Consider the following 16,337-nt stretch of genomic DNA (forward strand, 5'->3'; position numbering starts at 1 on the left):
TAAAGTGCTTTTCTGTATTCTTTTTTCCTTTGAAGATGACAGCTTCTGATGGTGTACAGGAGAGTACCGCAGTTATAGTCAATATCCTGGTGATTGATGCAAATGATAACTCGCCAACCTTCTCCAACATATCATACAATGTCAAGATTTATACAGACATGAGGCCTGGGGAAAACATTATACAGGTAACCTCATGCCTTTTATCTAGCTGTGTTGAACAATTCTTTGCTAGCAATATGCAGTTTTGAAGTTAATATTAATTGTACGTATACTGAAAACAGGTAGAAATGAAAACAACAAGGAGTATGGTGGCACCTTAAAGACTAACAGATTTATTTGAGCATAAGCTTTTGTGGGTAAAAGCCCCACTTCTTCAGATGCATGGAGAGAGAGGCAGAAATGAAGTGTATGTGTCTTCCCCCATTTAAATAATGATATATGTCATTAAAAAATTAACAATTGTGAACCTCAAAAACTTCGTAGCTTAGTATGTTTTGAATAATATGCCAAAAATTCAGCTGCTTATCTGCCACTTAATCAAAATTTTGGAGTTAGAAATCTTGCACAAATAGATATTCTCCTAAACTTTCCAGCTTCTGATGAGATGTGAACTGTCACAAAAGCAATTATTCTCCTGCATGTTGACAACTCCACATATAGTCCCAAATAAAACCTGTATGTGGATAGGCACATTATTATGAATTATCCAGAAATATTTCTAACTTGCCTTTTAATGAGAGTCAGATGTACAATGGTCATTCATTTTTCAGTCCATGCCAATGACTGTATTATTCGCATTGTAGTGCACTGTTAGACCTGAGAAATGTTGTTTATAGTAGAAGAAAAGAGGAGAAAGTATTGTTTATTGTTTAACATTTGTATAAAGCACGTTAAATAGTGAGTAAAACATTGAGTGAAATCCTGGCCTTATTGAAATCAATGGCAAAACTCCAGCTGATGACAGTGGGGCCAAAATTTATCCATGGTCTTTGCCCCTAAATACTTGCAGTTTAAATTGATCACAACAAGACAAAAAGGTGCTTAGTAAAGATCAATAGGCAAGGGGAATGGAGAGGGTGGTAAAAAAAACCTTTTTGGTAAATATAATTGGTAGTTGAATTCATGAGGGAGGGAATGTGGTTTAAGAAATGGAGTAGATGTCAAGTCTCTCAGAATGTATTCCTTGATCTGCATTGACTTGCTATATATACATGGGAAAGTCATCTGGCCTCGCTCTGCATTAGTTTTCCCATCTGTAAAATATCTACTTCACAAGGTTCTGTGAGGCTTAAAGAGCAGGTCTGGTCTGTAAAGTGACTGGAAAGTGAAAAGTGACACTGTGGATTTCCATGTTAATTGTCAACCTCAATGATTTCTGTATCAAATATGCTCGGTTAAAGTTCTAGATTTTTTTTTCAAAGCAAGTTCTGCAAACTTACTCTAGGATCTTAGAATCAAGCTTAGTTGTTTCATGTTCACAATAACGGTTCTACAGGACAAATGAGTCAAGGATTTCACCTTCAGTGTTCAACACCCATCCACAAGCACTTTTGTTTTCAATTATGCTGTCAGTGACTTTTTTCCAGTCTCATTGCCTTTAATGAGTTTGTACAAATTCAACTGAATGGAACTTAAGGATTGTCTACATTAGGGAAATGTGTACCAATGTAAACCCCTAATGTAGATGCATTGCACCAGTGCAACACAGCTGTTTAAACTTATGCTGGTGCTCTTTCTTCTGCTGCCCTTTTTCTCTGCTCCTTTATGGGGTTTGTAAGAATGAGAGAATCAGCACAACCAAATACAGTATACTTCCGATTATCCAAATAACATGCGGGGCACAGATTTTGTTTGGATAATAGAGATGGCAGGAGCCATTCAGCAGCAGGGTGGCTTCCCTGTGGCTAGGGGCTCATCCTCCTCTCAGTCTTGGCCTGGAGTCCCTGCTCAATTATCTGAACTTCCACATTATCTGAATCCTTTCCTTGTCTCCCAGCATGCAATACATGCTACAGAGGGGCTGTATCCTGTGCTGGGAGACAAGGAAGGCATTTGGATAATGCAGAGGTTTGGATAACAGGGTTTCAGAAAAACGGGAGTATACTGTGGTGCCTGCAAAATTCTTGTCAAAGCCACATTGCAGAGTTCAGTTTTGCTATTTTGCACACTGTATGTATAAGCTGTGAGACTGATGATTTCCTGCAATATCTTGACTGAACTTTATTGAATTAAGTTAAACCTTATTGAATTAGGGTTAATGCCTTTGGCGGTATATTGTATTAAAAATGCAGCTATGTATGTACTATTGTGGCATTGTGTGTATCTTCTCTAGTACGGAGGGGGGAATGCTAATGTACTATCTTTCTTAACAACCCTTTGAAGCAATCCTTCTGGAAAGGTATGCATATAGTAGTTCAAACTGCATTCTCCAAGGAGTGGTGCCTTTCCTGGGCCACTGAATGGACATACAGGTGCAGTTGCCCTGCACTGTAACCCAAGTAATCTGTGCACTACAAAAGGAACATTTGTCCTAAATATCTTGCAAACTTAGTACAAATTACAGATCACTTTAATAAGAAACATGTATGTATTGGTATTGTTAGGGGCTTATTCCTTCACCCGCTTACTTCCCTGGTCCTTCTCGCATGAACAGAGAGCAACAATACCCGAAGTCCAAAGGTGCAAACAATTCAATGTTTATTGGGGTGAACTTCCAGCAAGCAGGATTCCAGTTTCCTTCCTTAGTGTCCCCCTTCCCAGCTCTGACACCACAGAGCCTTACTTGTGTCCCTGTTCCCATTTCCTCCCCTTAGCAAAACATGATTCCAATTTCCCCACCCCCATTCCCTGTTCCCATTTCCCCCCCCACGCACACCCACTCACTTCCTGATTGACTGCAGACTATATAGTAAAACTTGAGTTCTGCTTAGCTATACCTTAATCAATCATTTTACTGAACTTTAACTAACCAATCCTAACATATTGTTACCAATTGTATCCCACCACCTTAATTAGTTTACACCCAGCAAAATTAATTATACAGCAGACAGAAACAATCACAGAACCAGACAGAGATTTAGCAAAGTGGGAACTATAATGACAAAACAACACAGAAATGAGGATTTCACATCCCAGCTAATGATAAGTGAGTTCTTGCCAGATAGGACGCTATCAAACTAAGTTTCCTTTTACATTTTCTAGGCATTTCCCTTTCTCTGGAGGTGATAGGACAGGATTGTATTTCTAACAGCCCAATAGCACCTTATTTCAATGTGCCTAGTTTGGAATGTGAGGATGTGACCGTTTGCTTCCCAGTTTATGGCTGCCTCTGCTGCTGAGCCAAAGGCCTTAGCCTAAGAACAGGGCCTCAGACTGTCACAGTGAGAAAAGGCCTTATACAGTCAGACAGTGATTTTGATTCTCTCTTTTATACCTCTAGAACTAGCTAAGTGATAAGAATACACCTACATTCTTTGAGTATAGGCCTTTACAGACAGTCCTGAATATCCTAACAGGTATGATAAAACACAACGTAATTTTTTGAAAGACCAGCGCTGATGTGTATAGGGATATACCTCGTACCTAACCATGGAATATAAAGCTAAACTTTGGAAATTTGGCAGGTCATTCTCTGTCTCAGTTTTGTAATCTAGATACTGGCACATTAGGAAGATGTTAAAAATCCTGCAAGGGATCCACTGGGATAAAATCCCCTGAAATTCAGAGAACTGGCTGTAACCGTGCCTCAGTGGGTCACAACTGAGGATGCCAAATTCAGGACGAACTGCTGAGATATAAGGCAGATAAACCCCAAAACTGGTGGCTAATCCCCATTGGATATATCAAACCAGCAACAAAAGTAAACTTCTGTTTCACCACACTAGCTAACAAGAAGTCATTAAAGCAGTTTCCGTGGGCATCCCAATCCTATTACCACCAAAAGCACTGGATTTAAAGGTGAGTGGTTCTTTACAATGATACCAAAGGACCACCCACACACCCAGGTCAATATATAACTCAGATCCTACCCAGAAATCATGCTGATGCCAATCCTTTAGTATCTAAAATCAAAAGGTTTATTTATAGAAAGAAAGAAAGAGACTCAAATGCATACAGTAATGGCAAAGTTCTTGGTTTAGGCTTGTTGTAATGATGGAATAAATTGCTGGTTTAAATCAAGTCGCTGGCTGCTTCCAAATCATTGGAAGGACCTCAGTCCCTTGGTTAGAATGCTTCCATTAGTATAGTCCATAATCCAGAGGTTTGGGCACAATAGAGGCTAGAGCAGGATAGAGGCAAAATGGAGGGGTTTCCAGGACCATTTATATCCTCTGCCATGTGGAGGGAAACCCATGGCACAGGTGACCAGATAGTGTTTGGAGTCACATTGGCAAGTCACACGTTCAAGCCCAATTTCACTCAGTCACTGCAGGAAGCCATTACCTATATTCCAGACAGAAAGTTTATAGGACAGTCCACTCAGTGTAGATGGGTGTCTCCCATCGGCTATTATGACTTAAGTGTACTTTTGATGGGCCACTCAGTTTGAATAGTCCCTCCAAGATGGGCTGGCTAACTATTTCATGGGCGTTACTCCAGGAGCAAACATTTAAAATCCAAGTATAGAGCCAATATTCATAACTTGAAATACAAAAATGATATGTGCATACCGATAGCATAATCATAACCAGCCAATCATAAACTTTTTATAGATATCTTTCATGCCACATTTTATACAAGATTTGTTGCAAATATATAATAGTGATTGCAACAATGATCTATATAGTTATAGTTTATCAGATGATGTCACACTGGCCGTAACTAATTCTGCAATTTTCTAATTTGTACCATATCTATGTCAAAAGATAAAATGTTATACTTTATAAGGTAAGGAAACAAAGCTTCTTAAAACATGCTAATACATTGTCACTGTGAAAGACAGACAGTACTATTCCTTTTCTTTGAAAACAATAAGTAAAAACAAGGCTGTGTGGGAAAGTGGTCTTCCCTGTGTGGTCTTGCTCTTTCTATTTTCTGCCGGTGATGAAAAACAAGAGCAGGAAGGGTGTTTGAAATGATATTTTTTAAAAAATCAACCAAAGTGATTTATTTTCATTACTCTATCACAAGTTTTATTTTGGGTTTAGAAAATAACTTTACAGCTATATTTCCATGCATTGACATATCTTTCAGGGTTATTTTTCTTGCTTAATATTTTTCTTGATATTTTCCCCGAAGCAATAGATTGTTTAATGCTTGTTTAGCTCTGTCATCTGTATGTAAATATAAAGTTGCAAACTGGGAATTTCAAAGGAACCAAATGGTGTTAGGCATGCAACCTCCTTTGAATTTCAGTGGGATTTAGGCACCTGTCTTCTTTAGGATCTTTTGAAAAATCCTAGTCTAACTTTCTTATTTAAATGTGGCAATTCAAAACTGGATTAAAGTGTCAGTTACATGCTCTTTGGTACCTTCTTTTCATCACTAAAGTAAAACACAAGATTTAGGTATCATAAAAGTGAAATCTACTTTTGTTTAATGTAAACTATAGGTGTATTTATGAATGCAATAGAAGGATAAAAATTAGTGTATACAATTATTTTCTTGTATTATTTATTAAATTTGATGAAAGTTAAGTAATTGTGTGAAAAAGCTTTGTGCGTATTATCGGTGTTTTTTTTTATTATATGCATTGGAATGTGACCTCAGAAGTATGTTCTTATAGTACAAGAGGGTCATCTTGGGAGTTCTTGGGGAAACAAAAAGCTCCCATAATTTATATATGATATGAAACTCCCATACTATAAGATAAACTTGCTTTTACAGAGTTAATTATTATAAGGACCTGAAGGACTAGAACCCAGGTCTGCAGTTCCTAGGACAGCTATCTGACATTCCTATATCATCACTGGGAGGTTATGCAGAGTCACCTCCAAGGAGAACTGTGGAGGTTAGGTGTCATGGGAAGTACCACCCAAAGGGGCCAGAGCAACAGCACCCTGCTGCCTCTGATTGCCCCATCCTTACTATTTAACCCTAAAGGGTGCCCCAGAAAGTTGTCTGGGCAACCATATAGCTGTCTGGTTTATTGCAGCTCCAGGCCTTGCATCACTTCTGATTTCCAGTCTCTGATCCCATCATAATTGGTTCTGAACTTTGATTTTGAATGAAATAATTATCCTGTATACTCATCTGTATGTACATAATTAAACTGTTTGTACTTATTTGCATGTACATGTGACAAAGCATTTCATTCTATAGCACCACCTCCTAATTGCTTTAGAATATTTTAAGACACTTATCTCCTTTGAGATGATGCTCAGCTATGATTCAAAAGGAAAATGACCCAGGTTGAATTTGTTTAGTCAGTGAAACCACTTACTCCAGTCAGAGAAAGTAGGTCTGAAAAGGCAGCACTGACCTCACTGAGTCTGTGTAATTGGATAGTAATTTACACATAAGCAAAGGATGTCTATGTTCCCTAATTCGATTGCATTAGAGAGATAATTAATAAAAGGATTAATTTATAAAACACTTAGTCCTTCTACAAAAATGCTAATTCCTTCTCCAATGTATTAGTTTGTTTTCATAAAATGACTAGTTTGCTTTTAAAGTTTGAAAGCCAAAAGAGTGTTGTTGTACTATGATTAAACAAATAAGTAAAATCTGGGCTGCATTTGTGGCCCTTGCTAAGGTCAGCTTTGTGCCAAAGGGATCTTAGACCAGCCCTAAATGTGTAACTTGCCACTTCCCTAGGGTGGTGAGGATTCCCAGCACAGGGAAATTCTGCTTTCTCCCCTACTTCCTCCCATGCCAGACACTACATGGGACACCTACAGCTCTGCCATATCTCTGTCAGTGGAAGAGTCCCTATAGGACTGGTTCTGCCAGTGCAGTTTTATAGTAGCTCAAGCTGCACCAAGTGTAAGTTCACCAAAGCCTGGGATATGGAACATTGAATATCCAAAAAATAAAGAGAAACTGAGGTTTCTGCACAAAAAAAAATGAGATTTTTTTTGTATTTGTAAATACCATAGACTGAAATTAAAAGTACTTGAAAGCACATTTCTACTTGTGAATTTGCTATTTTGTTGGGAAATCATTTTGATTTTAATACTGATAAGTATGCGGGTAGTTAATTTAATGAATTTCATATTTGCTACCCCCCCTTGAATCCTTAAAAAAATGCAGAGCACTGTTCTGCCCTACTGAAGGGTAACTGCATCGGAGAGAATACATTCATTACAAGTTAAACTCATAGATTTACTTCTGTGGGAGGTGGAAGGGGAGGAAGCAGTGGGTTTTCCATACCCCTGTGGAAGAAGCCATGATGCATGCTCAAGAACTAGATGGATTTCTGGGGATCCACAAGAGCCACAGGGTCATCCTCACAGAAACCCTATACCTCTGAACCAGCTCTGATGCCCCCTGCTCCATATCCCTTAATTCAATTGGAGGGGCAACTCACTGGAAATGAATAGTCTCTGGTTATAGAGACGTCTGCTGGCTTTCTCAGTGGGCTTGGTGGAGGGAGTAATTTGGCTCCTGCACTGTAACCTGACCTGTCTGGCTTTGTGGATCCCCTACAGCATAGCTTCTACAGAATTGCTAGAAAAGAAGAGAGTACTGCAGCGGAGGAACTTGCCACTTTCATAAATCCGGTTCCCATCTGCCTGCAGATAGGAAGAGGGGAAGAGCATTCAAAACAAAGAATTAAGAACTATCTCTTCAATAGAGATGGGTGTGGTAGTGTTTGCCTTACTCCCAAGTCAGAATTTCTTTTATTTCGGATGTCTGTCCTAAGAGTTGTAATCTTAAAACTGTTTTGTAGGATTGATGCTATTCTCTTCCAGTTGAGGGTCGGGTATTTTGAATAGTTGTCATTTTGGTATTTTTTTTAATAATTATTTGTGCTGTATGAGATAGATTTAATGTCCTGTCCGTCTTGAGAATTTATTTTTATCAGACCATTATGTCTGGTTTTCTAGGAACTGTACAACATTCCACAGCTGAGAAATTAGCAATTAAATAAATCTATTGTTTTGATTTTAATACTGATAACTATGTGGGTAGTTAAAAATGAAGCATGATTATTATTTTGACTTAACTTCACAAAATAGCCTAAATGTATACTGGTTAACTTTGGTGGGCGGGGTTAATTTTCTTGTAGGTTTTTCTGTTCTATCTGCCATCATTACCATTGCTATTAGTAATGTTTGTCTATCATAACTCAGATGATTAAATGAGTTGCATATTAATAAATGGAGTGTGTAGTTCTGTGATAAAATTATACTTTAAAAGATAATGTAAATGATTCACACCATGTCATTATTTAATTAGACATATCTTTATTTTTATATATAACATATATTGGAAATAAAATGAAGCAAATGTACAGGAAAGAAATCAGCAAGGAACAGAGAACAGTAACCAAGAAAATGACAGAGCTGAGGAACAAAAATGCTAGATCTCTGTATAAATTTGCCTTCGGGGGCCAAAAACTTTTTTGGCCTTTGAAAGCCACAAAAGGGATCTTTATTGTATTTTTGTATTGTATTTTTATTCTGTTTACAGAATAACTCCTGAGCTACCCTTGAAAAGTATGCTCTGCTTTTCTTGTCTGAAACTGTATTTTAAATGTATGAAACAAAAGTAACCAATTTTATTTTTTCTGTTTATGTTAATTTCTCCCTATTTTTTATTAGAGGACTGTATCATTCTGATATGTCCATGTTCAGAAGACTTTACAGTACATTGTCATAATAACAGTTAAATATGTCTATGGGTAAAAAGAAAAGGAGGATAAGTAGGGGAGTGGATTAATGCACTGGTTCTCAACCAGGGATACATGTACCTCTGGGGGTACTCAGAGGTCTTGCAGGAGGTACATCAGCTCATCTAGCTATTTGCCTAGTTTTGGAACAGGTTACATAAAAAGCACTAGCGAAGTTAGTACAAACTAAAAGTCCATACAGACAATGAATTGTTTATACTTCTCTATACACTGAAATGTAAGTACAATATTTATATTCCAATTGCTTTATAAGAATATGATAAAATGAGACAGCAAACAGTTTTTCAGTAATAGTGTGCTTTGACACTTCTGTATTTTTATGTCTGATTTTGTAAGCAAGTAGTTTTTAAGTGAGGTGAAACTTGGGGGTATGCAAGATGAATCAGACTCCTGAAAGGGGTACAGTAGTCTGGAAAGATTGAGAACCACTGGATTAGTGCATTAGTTGTTCACCTCTGGAGACATTAAATAATCCTGCTTCAGGTGAGAATTAAAAATGTTTTTAGAGGTCCAGTCCTAGCTCCTGCTTGTCATGTGGCACAAAAACACCATACTCCTTGCCATGCATGGTCATGGTGGCCAGACATGTTGCTGAAGATCAGGAATGGTAGCACATTAATAGATCTGCATGTGGAAACATCTGCATTGCAGGTCTCTTGCTTGCAGTTTAAATGGTCATAAAGAGTATTATTAGTTCTATGACAGCTAATTTTATTTACAAAATTAATAAAATTAACTCTTTTATATCTCTTCATGAATTGTCTTGTCATCATCTTAGGCTATGTCTACACTACCGTGGTAAGTCAACCTACGCTACGCAACTCCAGCTATGTGAATAACATAGCTGGAGGCGACGTACTTTAAGTCAAGTTACCGCAGGGTCTACACCCCGGGGGGTCAACGGGAGAAAATCTCCTGTCGACTTACCTTACTCTTCTCGTCGGGGTAGAATACAGGGGTTGACTGGAGAGCGATCTGCAGTTGATTTGGCAGGTCTTTACTAGACCCGCTAAATCAACCGCTGGTGGATCGATCTCAATGCATCGATCCCTGCTGTAGTGTAGACCTGCCCTAAAATGTGACATGCTTGAGATTTAACTCCCTATCTTCTAAACAATCATCATTTTTTCATTTAGCACACATATCTCAGACAATATGTAAAGTAGGATTTTGCAATCCAGTGCACACTAAGTACTGACAATTTGTTAAGAATCTTTTTTAAAGACCAAATTTTCATATCCTGTATTGTAAATTATACATTTTTGTATTTGCAATGTGCCATGTCTTTGTTCCTGTTGATTTCTTAAACTTACATCTTGCAATGAATCTTGTGAGCATTTGCAGCTAAATTTCCATAAAATATCCTGTAAAAATGCACCTAGAGTTTTCTGCCTGTACTTGTTTACAGACACCTGTGTGTGGCATTCCTGCAGAATAGTTTCTAAGCACAAGGTAGATAAGCTGTTAAATGCAAACAATTGAGAGAATCAGAAGCTAGATATAAGGTAAGAGAAAATTTGGTCCCCAAAGCACATTTCAAATGTTTTATTTCAAGTACAGATAAACCCTGAATATATGAATGTCCACATTAAATAAAATTCATATCTGGTCCCAGGTCTGAATTTTTATTAAAGTCAAAATTAATTTTTATGACACTTTGATTTTAAAATGTATTGCATACTCTTTGAAACCTTTGTAAAATCAGGTTTCTCTACATACATCAAGAAATGCAGTAGTATGTAAACTTGAGCTAAGGTTCAAAGTGATTGGTTGGAATGGAAAGGGGTTATGTGAAATTGTGTGTCTAAGACCAGGGCTTTAATTGTAGTTTGTTCTGCTCTAATTAGTATTACATTTGATTAGTCCAAATCAATAACTTGATGGAGTATATAATGGATTATATGCACTTTTTTCTTGCAGAAGCAATTGCTAAATTACATGGGGGAGCCCAAGAAAAGATGAAAAATGTGCATAGTTGCTGTCTGAGCTTTGACAGCCCAGTCATGGCAGTCCTCAGTGGCATATTGCTCCAAATGACTCAGCTGTACTGTTTACATGCTAATTTTCATAAAATTACCCATAATGCTAAAATAAATTTGTACTAATTAAATATGACTTTGAAGAATCAGACTTGTTTGACTGGAACAATCATTCCAAATATGGATGTTGGGAGACAAACCAGTTTGGCAGATAATATCTGTACAATTCAATTTAGGTCAGCAGGATCTAATCATGTATGGCATTTGGGATTCAGACCAACTTGACTGAAAGTTAGTTCATGACAGATGCGGGACCAATAGAAGTGTTGATGATCATATGTTTATTAGCTTCATAACTGGTTCCCTGAAACTGTCACTTCTAAAGGGACCTGGGTCAAATGGAATAGTCCAGTTCCTCCCTTTAAGTTTAAAGTGATTGAGATTGATCAGAGTTTTTATACTCATCAAGTATATGGCTTTATAAGATGTGATGTTAATAATGTTTCTTATTATAGTTTTCCGTTTGCCTGTTACCAAACTAGCTCTTGCTGGGTTGAGTAGCTGCAGAATACATGTCATTTTTATTATTAAAATTATTAATCTTACATTTTGAAGGTAATAAAATTACTGTTACTGTATGCAAGAGACATTTTGAGGAAGCAGAATAAATCCTATTTAGTCTGTTACTTTTTCTACATATTTTGACTTTAAAATATTTCCCAAATCATGTTAATTATGAAGCCCTATCACCTGTCATTTGAATTTCCAAAATTATAAACTATGATAGCAGTTCTTGGACTTCAGTTCTACTTTTCAGATATCTTTTTGCCCTAAAAGTTTTATTCAGATTACTTAAATTTTCAAAGCCTCTTTTTTGTAAATTTAATTAACCTTACTAATCTATATATTTAACTGATTTCTCTTTTCATGCTGTCACAATAAAAACTGGTCCTGCCTCAACTGCTGAAGTTAAATACTTAGGACCTTGGATTTTTTTTTCCTTTTTTTTGTGTGTGTTTTTATTGTTGGTGTTCAGTGCGGAAGGGTATTGTAACACTTTGACTACGCCATCAAGTTTTTATAGTAAGTTTTCTTTGGAAGGCTAATGACTATGAGCAATTGCATAGGGTAAATGTAGAATATTTGATTACAGGAATATGCAGTTCGAGAGATGTTTAAGATGTAAAAAACTCTGACACATCCGTGCTTTTTCACTGGAGGTGCTTCTGCAAACCCTAAGGGAGTATAAAAAGTGGATTTTATGTGATGCTGTTTGATGTGTTGTCTTTATCTAAGCATCACAGGGTATTATGTTGAAACACCAAAGGCACCATCATATGGAATGTAGAGCAGTTATGAAACTACACAGTTTATAGGATGTCCTATGCAGAATTTGGCAAGAAAGCACAGAATTAGAGAAGTGTGTTCCAAGGACAGTGTGTGACACTTTGATTTGTTTAATGACTTTCTAACATGAGTTGCTCACTATTTTGAAAACAATTGAAGGGTTTCATTATTAAAAAACATTTCAAACATTCAACCTGAGTATGATACCATGCTACCTCACAAAAAAGCTGTGGAGAGCTTTGTCTGTTCGAATGAAGTATGTATCACAAAGATAGTTCAAAATAAACTTTAAATGAGCTGAATATGATAGAACTTTAATTTTTAAAAAAACTTTAACATACCTTTGTTCACTTAGAAATGCACCTTATATTGCTATACTGTATGTGAAGACAATAATGCACTTTAATTTCAGAGTCAGCGCATCTTACCTAGGGTACAGTTAATTATAACTATCTTATTTAATCCATTGTTGCTTCTTGAGAAAGGGTTGATTCTACAAAGAGCATAGTGTGCAACAGCAGTAACAGCCTCTGTCACCTGCTGCATGCTGAATCCATAATTTGAATGTCGGATCTACCAATACATCCAGATCATTTCCTCTTATCATATTAACTAATTCAGTGCATGTATACTATACTGAACTTGGGTATTGGTTTTGACTAAGTGCCTCTGTCTGCACATTACAATTGATATGCCACTGAGCCTATTTGTGTACTCTATCAATATTCTGAAAGAAAGCTACATCCCTTAGTGTTTTATTCACTCCCTGTAGCTTAGAATCATATGTAAATGTAATTATCATGCACGCTACATCTTTGGTTGTACTCTCCCTGCTTGCTCTAGTGGCAGGATACTGTGTGTGTTTGATACTGTGTGTGTTTTCCTTTTTCTTGTCTCCCTTTCACCAGGGGTCTTGGGAGCAGATAGCGCTAAGGTTGTAAATAATATTCTCTGAACTGCAGTGGCATGACCAGGGCTGGCAGCGTAATAATATGTTGATTAATAGGTTACATTATATTCTAATCCAGGAGAGGATTTGAGTGACAGGCTGGCAAGAGGCCACCTCCACATATGCTTCTGCCAGCCTACTGAGTGTTGCAGGGGCAAAGAAGAGGATTTCTGGCTCCCAGACAGTTACCTGAACCTGTCTCCATGTTTGCTGACTCTGTGGCTGCATTAGGGGCTGTGGGAGCAAGAAAGCAGGAAGGCAGATGGGCCAGCAGGAATCTTTAGAGGAAGTAAAGTCAGAGGAACTTTAGAGGAACTTTAAGTAAGAGCTGCTTAGTGTGGGTTCTTACAGTTTTCCATATCTCCTGCTGTTCTTTTCCTGTACAAACTGATGCCTATTATGCTTCATACCTTCTGCTGCCCAACACCAAACATGAGCAACAGGGGATCAAGATGTGAAATTGTTTTTTTGTCACTTTCATTTCATCGCTTTTCACTCAGGAAGGTGAGCTGATGGACATGTTCTGTGGCTGGCAGCCAAAGAGACATGAGACTTTCAGAGAACTTCCTACAGTTTTACTGAAGTTTGTCTGCACTGTGCTGATTGACTGTTTGCTCCACCTCTCCCCTTTCCCCTCCCTCACGGTCTCTTCACCTCCTCAGCTTAACTCCATGCTTGCCCCTCTTAGTCTTCCCCCAGCCCTGTTCCCCCCACCTCTCTTTTGTTCAGTGTCCCTTCTCCCTTCACTTTATTGAACTGATCCATTCCTAACTACACGTCCCTCCTCAACCCCTCACCTCCCAAAACCATGGAACTAATGTGAGGTTTGCTGCCATTACATTATTCACTCTGCTTGTGTGCTATATCCCTTTCCCCCACCCTGTGTCTGTCTTGTCTATTAGATTGTAAACTTTTTGGAACAGGGACTGTCTGCCACTCTTTGTACAGTGCCTAGCACAATGGGACCCCATTCCTGATTGGTCCTTAAGCACTAACCTAATAAACCTGCTTAATAATGATACTTCAACTATTTTCCCCACATCTGAGTGTAGCAGAATGCAATACCTCTTTTTTCATTTTGTGGATGTGGTGTTAATTAAGATGGCTGTTCTAAATGTCTGATATAAAGTTCCAGGGATGAGCACCACCACTGATTTATTTATAAATATTTATGTACTTTTTATGGAATAATCTGTTCATTCTGCATATGGAAAGAGAAATGCTAAAATGTGCATACTTTTGATCTGTTCTCAAGAAATATAGTCTTCCTGAATCACAAGCAACTGAAGTGAAAACATCGCCTACTTGTTCTATATATGTCTGTTGTGTGAATATAGTGCATTGACGATGATAATGATGTCTATTCAATACAGGATATGCCTGTAGTTCCAAATCATCTTAGTGCACTTGGTAAAAAACACACATTCCCTATATCTCATATCAGAGACTGTGCATATCATATACTGGTAATACACTAGGAGTAAGAAGCAAGAGCTGCTGTGTATCTCATTACAAAGATAGGAATCTACCATTTCCAATGGCATAAACTCCTATTTCTAGCCCTAATGGATCATAAGATATCTGACCTTAAACTTGCACATCCTGGGTATCGGAGCTTTACAGTTTTGTGGGGAAAATGTCAAAAACAGAGTTGCAATAAATGGTTTTGGATTTCCTGTGCATAGCATCTCTCTCTCTCTTTTGGTGATATATGTGTGAATGTGCACCTTTATCATTTCACTTGGACTCGGTTATCTAATCAGTCTGTGGTACACCTCCTAGTCCCACTGCCCATAAATGATAATGCCATTGTTCCCCACCTTAACATGAACAGGTTTTTATGCAAGACTTGACTATCATAATTTTTGGCAGCAACAGCACTATCCCAATACAGTTTTAAGGAAGACAGAGGCAGGGAACCTTTCCATGAATAAACTTCAGACCCCCAGTTCACACATTTATTTTGTTCTTGTAAATAACATGTTTGGTTGGGATATTTTTAGGAAGTGGTGGAAATTCCTATCAATAAAGAATAACATCAGTGTTGTATTAATTAGCCTTTCATTAATACTTAGATTTCATGTAGCTTACTCGCAGTCCTAAATTCAGGACTGGTTGTTTTGGATTTTTTTTCCTGATGCAAGATTTTCTTTTACTCATTTTATGATGTTCTAATTTTAAATTACATTTTCCTATGACAATATTTTTAGTGAGTAGATGCAGAGTGTTTCTTCTTCCTTTGAAAATTTTCTTCTCCAAAGCAAGATCCCTTGTTGAGAGAAAATAAAATAGAATGGAATTGATTCTTAAGTATTTACATTCTGATTTTCAATTGCAGCTCAGTGCCATAGATGCAGACCAAGGGCCAAATGGGCAGATCATATACGGAATTCTGGCTGGGGACCAGGGAGACTTCATCATTAATGATCGAACAGGCCTTATCACCATCGCTCCAGGAGTTGTATTGTCAGTAGGGAGGTCCTATGCTCTCACTGTCAAAGCATCTGACAGTGCTCCTCCTGCACAGAGAAGGTAATTAATTATATAATAAAAGTATTTTTCAACCTATGTCTATCCCAGCAATTAAATTTAAGAAGCACAGAGTATTCTTATTCCTAAAAATCTGCGGTGCATCTGGCATTCAGAGGGATATGGCTTCCATTTACTCTATTTTGTGTGTTGATCCCACTTCAACTTTTTTTTTTGATAAGTACTATGTTAGAAATTAGTCTAAGTCTTGCATTTTCATGGCTTATTTGCATATTCTCTGCAGCTCACAACTTTCACAATTCTAGGAGAATGAAATAGTCTCCTTTTAAAAATTAAATTATTACCTGTTGAATTTTATCTGTCCTTGTTTGTATGAAAAATTAAAAGTGAAAGAAAGGAAGATAGATGTTGTTTTTTTCTGGACTTCGCTTGCTGTGATGCAGAAATGGTTAATAATAGTATCTTCAGAATGATCCCTCAGCTGGCAACTGCCTTCTGCCTAGGTGACAAGGTATTATAGTATTCATGTTCATCTGGACTTCGCTTATTTTGTCACATAAATTGCAAGCTGTGCAAATAATGAAGTACACACCACTAAAACCTAAATTCACACCAGCAAAGTCATTTAATGTCTAATCTCAGACTACTGTCAGATCAGAGCAGTTTGTGTGTTGTCTGTGGTTGGCTCAGGATTGTTGTGTCCCCCAATAAAGCTATCCAGTCCCACTTTCCTGCTTCTTTTGTTCTTGAATTCTGTGTACTGAAAATAAGCAAAAAT

At 37.5% G+C, this 16,337-nt stretch overlaps 1 protein-coding gene across 1 annotated transcript in view; it reads left to right on the forward strand.

The window, feature by feature from the left end:
- PCDH15 (protocadherin related 15) overlaps positions 1 to 16,337 on the forward strand; it is a 772,236-nt gene that overhangs the window by 467,629 nt on the left and 288,270 nt on the right. Inside the window, exons 13-14 of the mRNA XM_084633606.1 lie at positions 36 to 185; positions 15,408 to 15,601. Coding sequence (XP_084489732.1) covers positions 36 to 185; positions 15,408 to 15,601 — 344 coding nt within the window. The remainder of the gene's footprint in view (positions 1 to 35; positions 186 to 15,407; positions 15,602 to 16,337) is intronic.

The sequence above is a fragment of the Lepidochelys olivacea genome (genome assembly GCF_965140295.1).
Source record: "Lepidochelys olivacea isolate rLepOli2 genome assembly, chromosome: 7".
Classification (NCBI taxonomy): Eukaryota; Metazoa; Chordata; order Testudines; family Cheloniidae; genus Lepidochelys; species Lepidochelys olivacea.